The 16,595-nt window shown below is 36.3% G+C and overlaps 1 protein-coding gene across 1 annotated transcript in view; it reads right to left on the reverse strand.

The window, feature by feature from the left end:
• The window catches only part of LOC150084896 (mitotic checkpoint serine/threonine-protein kinase BUB1 beta-like), a 202,759-nt gene that overhangs the window by 157,688 nt on the left and 28,476 nt on the right, over positions 1 to 16,595 (reverse strand). The window contains exon 3 of the mRNA XM_090376385.1: positions 14,957 to 15,057. Coding sequence (XP_090232511.1) covers positions 14,957 to 15,057 — 101 coding nt within the window. The remainder of the gene's footprint in view (positions 1 to 14,956; positions 15,058 to 16,595) is intronic.

The following is a 16,595-nucleotide window of genomic DNA, read 5'->3' on the forward strand; positions in this document are numbered from 1 at the left end:
AAACCTTGAACAATATTTCTTGGTTGGTATGTAAAGCCTAGTAGCTTCCAAGATAAGTTCTTTGAATGCTTCCCATTTTGAATTTGCTGTTGGTAACATCATCAGTTGGTCCCACTGTATAGAATTTAAATACTGTCTCAGTCCATCGTAGTCGCCTTTACGGAAGCAATAACCCTTCCCTTTACCCCTAATGGTAGTTACCTCTTTGAGTAAATCCCACTTCAGCACACTGTGATCACTGCCACCTAGTGGTTCATTTATCTGCAGATTCTTAATGCATGAAGAATCACTGCTGATAATCAAATCAAGAGTATTACTCCCTCTAGTTGCCCCCCGAACATGCTGATGTAGAAAACAATCATCCAATAAATCCACAAAAGCCCTGCTAGTGTGTGAGTAACCAGCCCCCAAATTCCAGTCAATATCTGGGAAATTAAAATCTCCCATTATAAGACTCTCTGATTTACTGGCCCACTCTATTTCCCTGTACAATTTCTTATTATACTCATCAGAGTCATTAGGCCTATAGCACACTCCTACTCTCAATTTTGATCTCCCAATGCTTATGTCACACCAAACTGACTCAACACTGAACTGTCCGGCGATGTCGACTGGCTTCACTTCCTTGGTTTTTATGTGTTTCTTAACTAATAGCATAACCCCTCCCCCCCTTCCTATCCTGTCTATCCTTTCTGTAGACGTTGTACTCCCCAAACTGCAGTTCTGCATCCCTTATATCTGTGTGACACCATGTCTCTGATATCCCAACAATATCTGCCTTTGATGTTTTGAGCAATACCTCAAATTCATCAAATTTATTTACTAAACTCCTAGCATTGGTGTACACGCAAGTATACCTGCACCTGTTTCTATTCTTAGCTACCCTAACACAACCCATGTGTTTACTTGTACCGCAATGGCTCCCAGCAGTCTCTGAAATACCATGCATCTTGTTTTTCAGGCTTCTGCTCATTCTAATAGAAGCAGTGCAAGAATATGACTATATATAATGCTTGATTATATAACGCATGTACCTTTTTTTTACTTTATTATTATTATTATTAGTTTTTTAAGTTTATTATTTATCATACTTTCACATTATTTTAAATTTGTGATTAACACTCTCAGATATCAGTTCAAGGTCCTTTCTATAGGAATGGGATTTGCAAACCCAGATTATCTGAGTCTCGCTATATTTGTACACCTCCCTTGCTTTTTACTATTCTGTACTTGTCTTATTTCTCATGAACCATTAGTTTTATGAATGCATATTAAAAAATTATTTTTTTGCTATATTAACCTTTATTTACCTTCACAAAGTTTTCAGCACTCTTTCTTTCCTTCTTATCTATGCCGAGTTGCACGAATTTAACTTCCCATTTTTCATTTTTTTTTTTTTTTTTTTTTTTCAACTACAGGTCGCTAGACAGCATAGTATAGGCACATTTACTTTTGTTTTCTCTTTGCCACCCCTGTTCCATTGACTCTTGCGTGAGTACTTATGCTCTTGTATATACATTCTCAGTTTTTGTATGTTCACTCTCTATAGAATCAAGTGTAAACTACATACCTATTACTAATTTTTTCCCCTTTTTACATCCATTTTGGCTTTAATTTCTTCAACTCCTTAATTTATTCCAAATTACTAATCCTTATATGGCATGTATTTTAGGTTTGAAACAGAGATGAGATTTGATAGTCATCATTACATGCAATATCCATGATTAGCTCTTCAAAAGAGACACCAGGGTTGTGTTATGTGGCAATATCCTTTTCTTTAGTATAATAGGATTTTGTATTATTATTTCTCATATCATTATATATTATGTTTTCCTCCCTCCTTTATTTTCTTTTCTCTCTCTCTCTCTCTCTCTCGCTCTATTACTTTGATATTTAACTAATTTTTCTCCTTGTTATTATTACTTTTTATTACTTATTATTTTTATTTCTTTTTTATTTATTACTTTCTAACTTACATTAATCTTGTATTTTTCTCTAAACTAATATCAATCATGGTCTTTAGGTTTTCTCTAATTATCGGTGGCTCTAGTCTATGAATTTTCTTTTTCACTTTTTTTAATATATTTTTATTATATATACAATATAATATATATATAATATAATATCCAGTGGAACTTCTCTATTGTGAACTTCTATTTAACGAATTTCTCTATATTACGAATTTTTTTGCAAAACATTGCACCTTGAAACGAAATTACAGGTAAAATTAACCCCATATAGCGAAGTATTAGTCTCTCTATAACGAATTTTTAAAAAAAATTAGTAAAAGCATTTTTGAAGATTTTCAAGCATTTACTGCTCAACAGCTGCTCAAATATACTTCCTCCTTCCTTCCCAAATTGCCCGTTAGCATCTGGAATTAAATAATCATCCTTTTAGCGAACACTTGTGGCCATTGACGCCCGTAGGAGGGTCTTTGTTTCGTTTTTGTTACAGTTATTAAGCTAAATGGGTTTTCTTAAAAGTGGTCATAAACTTTACAATAAATAGCATAAATTTGTAAATTGATGTTGGCTCAGGGGAAAACAAAATTCGCTGTGGTAAACCTTTAGCATGCTGCGGCAGCAATACATGGAATGCTACCATAGTTGGTTTTCAGTAACGCCTACTGAGTGACATTCGCTTCTCACCTCAACTGTACCACGTGACCTTCCCGTCAATCATTATATGATATGTCCGTTCTCATCTAACTGTACTCCCAGTAGATGGTTTTTGTGAATTTTTTTTTTTTATTTCGTTCGTCATTAATCACATAGGCTATATGGGATTGTATCTTGTATTTTATTTATTTTTTCTGAAAAGCATACATTAATCATAAATTTTCTTTCGTGTAAATATGAATGAAAGCAGAATAAAAGAAATTCACAAAGTCGTATATTTCTTTAAAGTGATTGATAGGAAAGGTCACCTGATACTGTTGAATTGGCAAGCGAACATCATTGATTAGGCGGTACTAACAATTCACTACATGGCCAGTGCAATGAAGTTTGCGGGGTATGTATCTGCAAGAGCTGCAGTCCAGTCATTTTTACAATTGGGGGAAACAATGTCGAAAAGAAAGTGTTTAAGTATTAATGATAAAGCGAAGATTGTTATGATATTGACCAGGGTTTTAAGAAAAAAGACGTTGCGGAGAAATATGGCATACCTACCAGCAGTTTATCTATGATTTTAAAAAATCAAGAATCAATTTTAAATGCAATTGAAGGAGCAGACAAGAAGCGAATTAAGTTGTGTATATACGAAGATGTTGATAAAGCTGTTCTAAAATGGGTGCAAATGATATGTGAAAAGAATATATCCCAATATCGGGCCTAATAATTAAACAAGTTCTGAAGTTTACACAGTCCCTTGGACATACAGAATTTAATGCAAGCACTGGGTAGCTAGATAAATTTAAGAAGCGCCACAGAATTCTGGAAAAGGTTATTGTTGAGAAAGTGTTAATGTAAGCGAGGAAGACTGCAACAGTTGGAGGAACAATACCTTAAAGAAGATTTTGGAAGAATATGAGCGTAAGGATGTTTTTAATGCTGACGAAATGGGTTTATTCTTTAAATGTTTACTGAATAGAACACTTGCTTTTAAGGATGATAAAGGTTTTCACAGAAAACAAAGCAAAGAAAGAAAGAATCACTGTGCTAGTTGGAGCAAATATGACAGGAAGTGAAAAATTAAGACTTTTAGTCATCGGAATATCAAAAAACCCAAGATGTTTTAGAGGCACAAAATCTTTGGAAATTGACTACACCTTTAATAAAAAAGCATGGATGACAAGTGATATTTCTGAAGAATGGATATTAAAACTAGACAAGCATATAACAAAAGAAAAAAGGAAAATTGTGTTGGTAACTGACAACTGTCCAGCACATCCTGCCAATATTTCTGCCGAACTTAAACGTGCGAAGTTGTTTTTTCCACCAAACGTGACATCAAAACTCCAGCTAATGGACCAGGGCATTATTAAAAATTTTAAATTTCATTATCGAAAGAGAATAATAATGAAGATTGTCAATGCGTTATCAGAAAATGGAAACTTGGAGGTTACAATTAACCTTAGAGATTGCATCTCTGAACTGGCAAAAGTTTGGACAAACGATGTCACCGAGTACACTATTCAAAATTGTTTTTTGAAAGCGGGATTTGAATTGAATACAGAAGTCGAACATCAACTGGATGAACAAGATGAACTGCTCCTTTCACAACTGAAAAACTTTTGGACATTATTAGAATCGTCCGGAAACATTGAAAATGAAATAACACTGAATAGTTGTTTATGTAGATCAAGATCTGACTACAGCAGAACATCCAAATGAAGATGAAATACTGCTGAACAGTGTTAGACGTGACCATGATCACGAAGAAATTAACGATGACGCTGAACATGCATCAGAACAACCCGAAGAAAAGCCAACTCGCGAAGAAATGATTAATGCTTTTAAAACGGTTCGTATGGGTCTACAGTTTTGTGAAAATGTTCCTGATAATGTTTTTAATGCTCTGAACAAATGTGAGGTTTTCTCTGAGAATCGGACATTTTTTAATTGTACTGTGCAAACAAAATTACAGATTTTATTTAATTTGTGAAAACACAATTTAAATAAGTGTTTTTGAAATAAAATACATTAAAAATAAATGTAGATTCATTTTCAATTTCTAATAAGATAACAATTTCTAATAAAAAAGATATTCTCTGTATAACGAAATTTCTCTATAACGAATTTTTTCGCTGGATTTATCGAATTCATCATAGGGAAGTTCAATTGTATATACATATAATGTACAGCCAGGCCTCACATGATGCGAGTTCGATTAATGCATTTTTTAGTTACCGCTATTTGAAAAAATTATTACAACTTTTCACTTTACACAATGCAAATTTCCAGTTAAAGCAATTTTTTAAATTTTTTTATGTGAAAGTTTTAAAAGATTTGAATCGTGTGTTAAGCTTACTGCACATCAGAAGGGCAATAAACAAATGTTTGCCTGTTGCCCACCTCAGTGTGTTCCATCAACCATCTGAAGAAGACATGTTACTTGTTTGTTTCCCCGCTAATAAAGTCAATGCAGACTTGCATTTAAAATTTCTAATTTTTAAATAAGCCAGATGAAAATTTTACCGCGAAAGAATAACAGTAAAAGAACTAGATGAAATCTTTCGTATCACAGTATAAATATTGCAGAGAACCTCAAACAAAAGATTTGAGGTTCTCTGCAATATTTATTTCGCCAGGGCCCAGAGAAGATTTTTGTCGGCTATCGGAAATCGATTGATGTAAAGAGAAAGTCAACACTGTTCAAACGACTCTGTTCAAATATATCCATAACAAATTGTTTCTTCATTGTGTATTTTATGTCAGAGGTTTCCAAACCTTCTCAGTTCATGGTGCCCTTAGTGTCTCAGTAAATTTTTCACGGCACACCTAGACCAAAAGAAATACCTAACAGTTCCGTTTATTAAGTAGTTAGGTCCAAACAACTTAAGAAATGTTGAAACTATGAACTAACTTGAGCTAGTAGTTTGCGCGGTGTTTGACAGATGTCGAGTATTGCTGTTTCCCTGGAAAATTTAAAATAATCAGTGGCAGACAGTTTGGGAACCGCTGTTTTATGCAATAAACATTTAATTCCATAATTATTTTCATTATCTTTTACATGGTATACAGTTATTAGCTTTTCATACTTTCTGATGTTAGAGAACATTCAATTATAGAGTAAAGCTATTACCAAGCCTTTTTTGCAGTGCTGCATATAAAGAACTTGAAGTAGATATTAACTTATATTTATGTATTTTGTCTAAATGTTATGCAAGGTGATAACAGGCAGTTGTACATCAACTATACTAACAGGAGACAAAATTAGCATTGCCATTAGTAGAGGCATATGATGCAAGACAGCAAGCTTATAACAGCATCAGCCAAAAAGGGGAAAAAAAAAAAAAAAAAAAAAAAATCCCATTTCACCTATCAGTTCACTCCAAAAGTTTGTCTAGTTCTGCCTAGAATTTGTTTAAGCTGTCTACTTCCACAACAACAGATGGAAGTTTGTTCCAGCAATCAACCACCCACTGGCTAAAGGCAAATTTAGGCACATCTATTCTACAACTGTCTTTCCTCAATTTATGCCCCCTCAGGTGTGTAACCTGAGCAAGTGAAAGAATCCCATCAGCATTGAGCTTGCTTAAACCACAATCAGATCACCTCACAGGTGCCTAGCCACCAGATGCTGCAAATTGCAGAATTTAGGCCTTTCTTGGTGCCAGCTATCCTTTGTTCCATTCACCACTGTCTTCTCTCACTCAACCATTCCTATATCCATTGTAGCAATCTTGTTGAATCAGTTGAAGCATCTTGTTGCCATTCTCTGGACTCATTCCCGCAGCTCTACATCCTTCCTAAAATGAAGCCTCCAGACCTGTATGCAGTATTCAAGGTGTGACTTGACCATTGCCTTATACAAAGGGATAATCACCTCCTTATGCATGCTAGCAAAATTTCTGGATATCATTCTCAAGACCCAATGAGCTACTCTTGCAGCCTTTCTGCACTGCTCAGAAAACTTGATATTTGACTGCACAATTACTCCCGGGTCTTTTTCATTATCCACTACCCTAAGTGTAGTACCGCACAGTTGGTACGTTACTGTGGGATTACAGCTACCACATGCAATACTTTGCATTTGTCAATGTTAAACTTTAGCTCTCTTCTCAACATTTCTATATCCTGCAGTAGCGCACTGTCATTTACCCTGCTAACCTTTGTATCGCCTGCAAACTTGGACATTAAACCTGATATATCTTCATCAATCTCACTGATAAATACAGAGAACAACAATGGGCTCAATACCAAACCCTAGGAGACTCCATGAATAACATTAATCCACAAAGAGCAGTGTCCGTTGATTACCACTGTCTTCTCTCTCACTCAACCATCCCTATATCAATTGTAGCAACTTGCCCTTAATGACATACCACTCCAATTTGCACAGTAGTCTTCCATGTGCAACAGTATCAAAAGCATTCCTAAAAATCCAAGTATATGAGATCAAAATTATTTTTTGCATCCAGTTCCTTTGTGACCATATCATAGTATCCAATCAAATTTGTCAGACAAGACTTTCCCTTAACAAACCCATGCTGTGTCTGAACTATGTTTCTTTAAGCAGTGACTCCATTATTTTCCCCGGAAACAGAAATTAAACTAACATGTCTGTAATTGCTCATGTCACCCTTTGATCCCCCTTTGTGAATTGGGGATACATTTGCACATCTCCAGTCCATGTGGACCTCCCCTGAGTCCAAGCATCAGCCAAATGTTGGTTGATTTGTCAGTCCAAGCATTAGCCTCAATCATGGCTAAGGGCCTGCTTATTTCCTTTGCTGAATCTTTTAATATAACTAGATTGATCTCATCCACCCCAAGCACCTTCCTATGTTTAACTTCAGTAATTTCTCCTCCACTTTGCTCTCGGTTATTACAAAATTATTTAGCTCCCTGCCAAGAGTTTGATAAGCTTCTGGCCTCCACTTCCCTACAGAATTCCTAATGTGTGAATGTGGATGCAAAATATTCATTCAGTTTGTCAGCTACCCGAGCAGAATCATCAACAGCAGAACCATCGATATCAAATTGACCAATCTGATTCATCCCCTTCCTTCTACAGTTTACATAAGTAAAGAATTCTTTGCTGTTTTTCTTTGCATCCTTTTCCAAAGATTTCTCATAATCTGCCTTCGCTTGCCTAACCTCCTTTGTGAGTTGATTACAGACTACCATAGACTTTGTGTCTCCTGATAATTCATATGCATCCCATGCATTTTTCTTCTCTTCTACGAGTTTCATTAGTTCATCTGACTTCCACTTAGGCCTAAATCTTGAACAGTATTTCTTAGTTGATATGAAACGCCTGGTAGCTTTCAAGATTAATCCCTTGAAAGCTTTTAGAATTAGAAAATCGTTTAGAACTTTGGTAACACCATCAGTTGGTCCCACTGTAGAGAATTAAAATATTTCTGAGGCCACTGCAGTGTCACCTTTACAAAAGCAAAAACCCTTCCCTTTACCCCTGATGGTAGTTACATCTTTGAGTAAATCCCACATCAGTACACTGTTATCACTGCCACCTTGTGGTTCCTTTCTCTGCAGATTCTTAATGCATGAATAATCACATCAAGAGTATTACTTCCTTTCAAACATGCTGCTGTAGAAAACAATCATCCAATAAATCCACAAAAGTCTTGCTAGTTGGTGTTGTTATTTTTGACGCAAGGGCTGCTTAGACCATATTGCGCCTATCAGTGATATGAAAGTTATCAATGGTGACTGTCATGGAAACAGTCAGAGACGATCATATAATTTTATTCGTTCAAGAAAGCAGAATAACTCCAAGGGATTGGCATCGTTGCCTATGATATAAGAGAGTTTTAGAGGTTCTTTTAGATTTGGAAGGAAGCTGAATGAACATTGCCGAGTATGTTTGTACAGAGTGCATTCAACAAGAATGTGCTTCATTGTTAGCTGACAGTTACATTGAAAACACTGTGGAGGATCATTTCCTGTGAGGAGAAATAGGTGAGTAAACTGGCTGTGGCTGATTCGTGCTCTGGTTAAGATTACTTCTTCCTTTCTGTTAGTACGAAAACTAGAGGTCCATAACTGTGGTTCTGGTTTTATTTCCAATAGCTTATTATCCATTTGAGCTTGCCATAGAAGTGTCCATTGTTCCTTACATGTCCTTCGTATCATAGGTCTGTAATCAACATATGGAACGCAAAAGCCTGAAGATGATGGGTTAGATGGATGTTTTGTGGCATAGTCTGCGCATTCGTTTCCTGGGATCCAGCAGAAGATGACTACTTGCTGGCGTTCCTGAATAAGAATCATCTTACTTCTTATGGTTTTTATTAAAGGATTGGTTGGTGAGGAGGTGTTTTGTAGGGCTACTATTGTACTCTGCGAGTCGGTATATATTATACTTTTTTTAATGGAGTGATGGACAATATTTTCTAGAGCAAGTTTAATGGCAAATAACTCAGCTGTATAACTGCTGCATTCAGTAGGCAGAGATACAGAGATGGTGTTAAAAGGGAAAACTGCTGCAGCACCTACTCCACTATGAGACTTTGATCCATCTGTGTATATTTTCATGAAATGCAGATAATTTTGTGTGTGAGCAGTATGAAGTTGTCGCACGTTAATATTTGCAAGGGAATCTTTTCCCCAGTTCAGGAAGTAATTGTCACAGGATGGATTAATACAGGACCATGGGGGAACTGAAGTGTTTGGATCTTGGAGGACTTTTTCAAGGTGCACATTCCAGATTTCAGACAGAGCCTGCAATCTGATGCCAGTAGGTTGGACTGCTCTGGGTTTATTTCTGTAGAACATTTTAAACTGTGGATCACTAAGTATAGGCCAAATTGGACGGGTAGGCTTGCTTTGAATTTTAGTGGCATAATTCAGAAGTAACACCTTTCTTCTGAGGCAGAGTGGAACTTCATGGGCTTCAGCGTAGAGACTTTGTACTGGCAATGTTCTATAAGCACCTGCAGCAATCCTGAGGGCAGAATGTTGAACAGGAGCAAGCCGTACTACCACACTCTCCCTAGCAGAGTCATACACCGGGGCTCCATAATCAAGACGAGATCTAATTAGAGTTCTATACAGGTGAAGTGAGGTGTAACGGTCTGCAGCCCATGTTGTAGAAGAAAGAACTCTGAGAATGTTAATTTTTTTCTGGCAGGCTGTCCAGAGATATTTGATATGTTCTAAAAAATTAAGTTTCCTATCAAAAATTAGACCGAGGAGGCGAATGCTACTCATAACCGAGATAGGATGATTTGTCAGGTGTAGCTCTGGGTCAGGATGTATGCCTCGTTTGTTACAAAAGTGAATGGCACTAGATTTTTGATGAGATAGTCTGTAACCATTCTGTGTCATCCATAGTTTAATATTGTTTAGTGAGATTTGTAGTTGCCTTTCAATGAAGTTCATATTCAGCGAACTGCAGGAAACAGTCAGATCATCAGCATAGAGATGAGTTCACAGTGTTGGGAATACATTTGGTAATATGATTTATTCTCAATGCAAATAAAGTAGCACTGAGAACTGAGCCCTGTGGGACTCCTTCCTCTTGTATATAGATTTGCAAGAAGACTTGTCTATAGCGAACTTGAAAAGATCTATACTGAAGGAAGTTTTGTATGTAGAATGGTAAGTGAGTTCTCAGTTCAAGGGAATGAAAATCTTTTAAGATACCAAAATGCCAGATGGTGTCAAAGGCCTTCTCTATGTCAAGGCAGACCATGACAAGATGTTCATTTCGAATGAATGCATTCCTGATATTTGTTTCAGCTTTAACCATAAGATCTAGGGATGAGTGATTTTTTCTGAAACCAAATTGGTTATCAGAGATTAGATGTTTTGAATCCAGATACCATGTTAATCGGCAGTGTATAATTTTTTATAATGTTTTACTCAAGCAACTGGTAAGAGAGATGGGTCTATAATTGTGAGGGAGAGAATGATCTTTCCCGAAGTTCGATCATAGTAAGTGTCTGATTGTATGGTAGAGAAGCAGTGGTTTTGAAGTTAAGTTTTGATTTTTTCAGCTGAAGCTTTGATCTTCTGAAATGACGGATCATGTGAGGTCGAGGCAGACAACTGGGAGAATACTGTCCCTAGAATATTCGCAATTTCTACAGGAGTAGAGAGCTCCTGTGCATTCCAGTTGAATATTGGCGAGGATAATGGAGGAAATTTGCCATTTAGCTGTCTTATTTCTTTCCATATTATTCTTACATCAGTATTTTTATTTACTGAAGTTGCAAATCGGATCCAAGAGTTTTTTTTTAGCTTTCTTTCTGATGTCTCGGGCTTTGGCTCTTAGTTTCTTATAATTTATAAGATTATTGGTAGTAGGGTATTTGCGAAATATATTCCACGCTCGGTTTTTTTCTTTTTTGGCATTCTTACATTCATCATTCCACCAATAGTTTATGGATCTGTAGGTGTCTGATTGTGATTGTGGGATGGCAATAGATGCAGCTGCTAGAATTTGTTTGGTGATATGATCAGTGGCTGTGTCAATTGGGAAAGATTCGACGATCTGTTTTTCAAACGAAACATGAGAGGTATACTTGGTCCAATCTGCCTTGGAAAATTTCCATTTTATTTGGATGTAAGATCCAAACATCACACTCTTGTGTGATGTTTGGATCTTACAGATTAATGGGTAGTGGTCACTGTTTAGTGGATCATCTAGAGCTGTCCACTCAATATTAGGAAAGAGGATCGGAGAGCATATAGATAGATCTATTGCAGACACTGTTCCTGTTGGGAGATGGATGTAAGTTGGTGAACCAGTATTTAGGATGGTTAAGTTTTGTCTGTCAATGAGCATTTCAATGAGTTGCCCTCGTCCATCTGCATTGGGAGAACCCCACAATGGATGGTGTCCATTGAAGTCGCCCAATAAACAGAAAGGGGTTGGCAACTGCAGGATAAGATTTTCAAGTTCGTGAATAGTACACGGATGATTGGGTGGTAGATAGATCGAAACAAGAGTCAGAGTGATGCCAATTGCTATTCGAGTAGCAACGGCTTCTATAGAGGTTTGTAAAGAAATGTGTCTGCATGGGACTCGCGAATCTATGAGAATGGCTACTCCACCACAAGCATTATTTGCAATAGGTCTATCTTGTCTGAAAAGAGTATAGTTTTTTTATCAAGGGAGATACCTGAGGAGTCAGATATGTCTCCTGTAAGCAAATGCCCACTGGTTTATGCTGCTTAATTATGTCATATATGTCATCAATGTTGCTCCTAAAGCCTCTACAATTCCATTGGACAATGTTGTTCATTGTTTCAATTTAGATGAAGGAACTGAATCTGACTGCCTTTTGGAAGTCTGTTTGACACGGTTAATTTTAATCCTATCTCTTTTTGAGAAAACAGGTCTTTTGTCTATTTCATCCTCTGGATGGATCTCCAGAATGGTTTCGTATCATCTTGATTGGAAATTTCATTAGTATCCATAAGGGAGGAGTCAAATATCTGTTTTTGATTAGAATCTGCATCATCTCCTTGGACGGATCTTACGGTATCTGCATCGGCAGAAGGTGGTATCGTGAGTGTATTGTTAGCTCTAGTAGAAATCTGTTGCTTTGAAGGTTGAGGTATGAGGTACAGAACTGAGCAGGGAATGAGCCCATTCCGAAATAGAGATATTTGGAGGTATTGATGTATCAGTCTGGACTGATACTGAATGAAACTTTTTAGAGGCTTCAGCATACGTGCGTCTAGGTGTCATTAGTTGTATTTGCTTTCTTGCTTCTGGGAATGAAACTTTCTTTTCTATTTTATATTTCTGGATTTTTTTCTCATATTTCCATTGTTCACAATTTTTAGAAAAGGCTGGATGGTTACCTTTACAATTGGGGCACAGCGGAGCCTGGGCTTTACAGTCAGCCTGGGAATGATCTTTTGAACCACAGTTAGGAAATACGGGGTCTCCTCAACAGACTGTTTGTGAGTGTCCGAATTTCTGACACGTAACATCTTATTGGGTTCGGGATATATGGGCGAATGCGACAATGCAAATACCCTGCTTTTACTGATGAAGGTAAATTAGGTGAGCTGAATGTCAAAATAATGCTGCAAGTTGGAAGGAGTTCGCCATCTTTTTTCATCATAATTCATTTTGCCTGTGTGACTTTCTGATTCTGCAGTTCCTGAACAATTTCTTCTTGTAATACATTCATTAGGTCCCATTCAGAAATAACATCTTTGGATGAATTAAGTGTGGCATGTGGGGACACCTTAACTGGAACTCCACTAAATGAGGTGAGTCTGAGTAGAGAGTGGAGTTGGTGGTCTCAACAAGCAGGTCGCTAGATTTCAGTCGTTGTACCATTTTAGGGGAGCCAGCTACGCTCTCAAGACATTTTTGAATGAGGAATGGTGATAAACTACCCAAGGATTGGTTAGTTAGCGAATGCAGAATCAGAAAACTTGGGTTTTCCATTCGGGGAGCATCCGTCCTCAGTCTCTTTGGATTGGATGAGTCATTATCGGGTATGTACAAATCCAATAAATTTGGTTTTGCAGTCCTAATCGGTGGAAAATTGTCACAGTCCATGTTTTGCTCCTTTTGGCCCTGGGGTTGGTTTTACCACCCAGATTTACAGCCCCGCCACGGGGAGGCAGGAGCAGTGCCACAAAGTGACCAAGCGGCTAAGTTAGTTAGTTAGTACTATTAGAAATAAAAAACAGAAAGCTAACTTTCCTTTCTGGATCTTTGCCTACTTCTTCTAGTGCAAAAGAGCTACACTAATTAATAAATAAAGAAAATGGTTGTTGAAACAAAATATAATCTATCACTTGAAGGCTCTTTAGAGATAACGCTTTGAGATACGTAAAGAAATCGCTTGGTCAAGGAACGCTTGGCATCCGGGGCCGTCTTGCTAGTGTGTGTGAGTGACCAATCCACATGTTCCAATCAATATCTGAGAAGTTAAAATCCCTATTATAAGACAATCTGATTTACTGGCCTACTCTATTTCTGTACAGTTGTTTTTTGTACTCAATCAGAGTCATTAGATAAAGAATTGGGATAGAAATAGACATCCCTGGCCCTGAGTACCCTAACAGTCAGAGTGTGGAAATAGATAGTTAAAAGAAAGTGAAAAGTATACGAACAAAGACTACAATGCTATAACACTGTACTTAAGTTATCGAGGAGCACAATTCCTGGTCTCACTTGTGACAGCCCTGGACATTGTAGTTACATTGATCAGGGAATGGCTGTATGTGTTTTAAAATAGTTCATGTCAGTCATTATGGTTAAGTGCTTATTAAACTAAATTAAATAATAATACATATCATGCAAGGGGTGATAAAATATTAAAAAATTATAATTATGCCTTTCTGAATCAAATATACAATTTGTTTATGCTTTATATCATTATTAAACACATGTATAATCATACCTCTTTAGTTCCCTTAAGAACTGACAACTGGTGTGCAATATCCTCAATCTTAGCACCAGCCAGACACTGGTTCATATTTAAAAGCACATACTGTGATTCTATTCCATGTCATTTTGCAGAAAATAAATTTTCCCAATTTCTCTTACAACTGTCTTCCAATAATATTACCTTGTTTTGAACCTGAGCATTTGTCACCTGATGATCATTTGTCAACTGACCATCAGTTGCCAGTGCATGATTTGGCAATTACTTCTTTGAGTCACTTCCTCAAAGAGTTTATTTCGTTCATTAATATGCCAAACTTTATCAGAAGTCTGTTGCATTCCCTACACTAGCAATCACAGCTAGTATCCAGCAGTACCACTATCACTTACAGTTAAAGGCAGCAGGCAGTCATCCACTGTCTTCTTTTCATCTATTCCTTCCTTAATAATCTTATTTCTAGCACCAACTATAGTGATTTATCTAGAAATCTTTAGTCTGCTGAATAAAGTTCTACAGAATGGAATCCTTACTTACAAAGTTCCTATTAAAATTACCAGTACCAACAGCTGTGTATGTAAAAATATATTTAAGTTTTAACTATTTAAATAAATACAAATAAACTAACCTAAGTAATTAAGGTGTTGAAAACTATTCCTACAACAATGAGGATCAAAGTGCACCATGAGTAGCCAAAGCAGCTGCCCACAATCTAGGAAACAGTATCTCAGAAATTTAACCACTAAATAAACAGCTCAAGTAAACAGTAAAATAGAATAAATTTTATAGAATAAAACCACAAGGCTCTCCTACACAGGTAGAGCATTTTTAATCTTTAATTTTAGTCTTCTTCAGTTCTCTAAAAATACTTCAAATAGTGACTAAATTCAATTAAATTAAAATAACTAAATTGATTAGTATCTTTATCTACAGTACTGCCAGGAATGCTGTATTTTAATAACTAACATGGTTTGAGATGTATCCTCATCACAGTGAATGGTAAAAGAGGGTTTCCTAAAATTGCTAACAGCACCAAATGGAACAGACACTTTGGTTTTCTGCTGGACCTATTAAAATACGAAAAACAAAATACATGACATCTCTTAATAGAACAAAAATAAAATAACTCTTCCTCAGTTAAAATTACTCAAAGAAAGAAAAAGAAACAAAACTCAGTTAACATATACATATAAAAAAATAAAAATATTTTTCATCTAAGAGTGTACCACTGTATTGCAGAAAGTATCTAAACACCCCCGGGATTTGGAAAAGAATGAATCATCCCACCATTATATCAAGGATATTTATAAAAGCAGCTATGTTCATGCTACGAGTAAGCAGATCAATGAAATACAGTAGATGGGTATGGGTACTGAGTTCAGCAACTTCCAATAGGAAGTCGTTACAAGAGGCTACATTAGCAATTAATATGATCATACCATTTTGCATGCATATATAGACATGCTGTATTGTATTGACTGCTGTGTTAAGGTGGAATGACCAAAATTATATATAATATAATAAAAAAATTATATCATGTATAATTTTTTTTGGTTCATGCTATATAAGCTGGCTTCTTTACGTCATCCTACCTGTATTAATACTAAATAAATTCTGAAGCGACCCTCAAATTTATCTGCTTTCAGAGACCAATTGCTGATTAAGTGTGATTGTTACAGAGAATTAAACTTCAGCAACAACTACAATTAGATCAAGATTACCTTGAAAAGAAGGCAAAGAAGATAACAGCTTCTTAGCATGCGCGTATATATCAAAAGCTAGAACCATAATAAATTTAGGACAAAGCTTCAAGCTATTTATAAGTATTTATAACTATCACACATGTAGTAAAATAGGATCACTTTGTATATAGTCATAAATAGAGGAAATGGACTTTACGTAAAATGTATAAATTTTAGAATACCTCATATTGTGAATCCTCCAATACACGCTGCCCTGATCATGCACCTCAAATAAGTAGCACTTCACCAGAAAAAAGTAAATTAATTAGTTTACTAGTTAGTTAAACAGCAGCATGCTTCTTTTAGGGAAATGATATTTATTCAAGGTGCACAAATAGGGAAACTTATTGGGGTGATTCACAATATGAGATGTATGGTGGTGCCTTTTATTCAGACTTTGATGTTATAGCACTAATTGCACGATTAGCAGAGCTAATTTGAATGATTGACATAGAAGCTTCCACAAGTGGAGCCAGTGCAAAGGGAGATTCCTAAATGGCACTCCCTCACCCTTTCTCAGAGTGAATTTCTTGAAAAACCCCCGCTATTCGCAGTATCTGTATTTGCGGTTTCGCATATTCGCGGTCGCTGATTTAATATAAAATGAAAAAATGTGAATATAAAAAAATGTGAATTTTAATGCGCCATGAACATTTTCCGCCATAAAAAAAACATAGGCGTGGCTAAAATTATCTTTCCCAGTCAAAACAACGCTCAGTGGGTGGGGGGAGAGGGTTAACAAAATCGCGAGCGTGGATGTTTCTCGCTAATCCTTCCATGACAAGTGCATGTGTTATGCGCTTGTCATGGAAGATTTCGTCGTTTGCTTTTAAATTTATATGCTTATAAATTGAATAAATTTA

Source organism: Mastigoproctus giganteus, chromosome 6, assembly GCF_048544385.1.
Source record: "Mastigoproctus giganteus isolate SK-2022 chromosome 6, ASM4854438v1, whole genome shotgun sequence".
NCBI lineage: Eukaryota > Metazoa > Arthropoda > Arachnida > Uropygi > Thelyphonidae > Mastigoproctus > Mastigoproctus giganteus.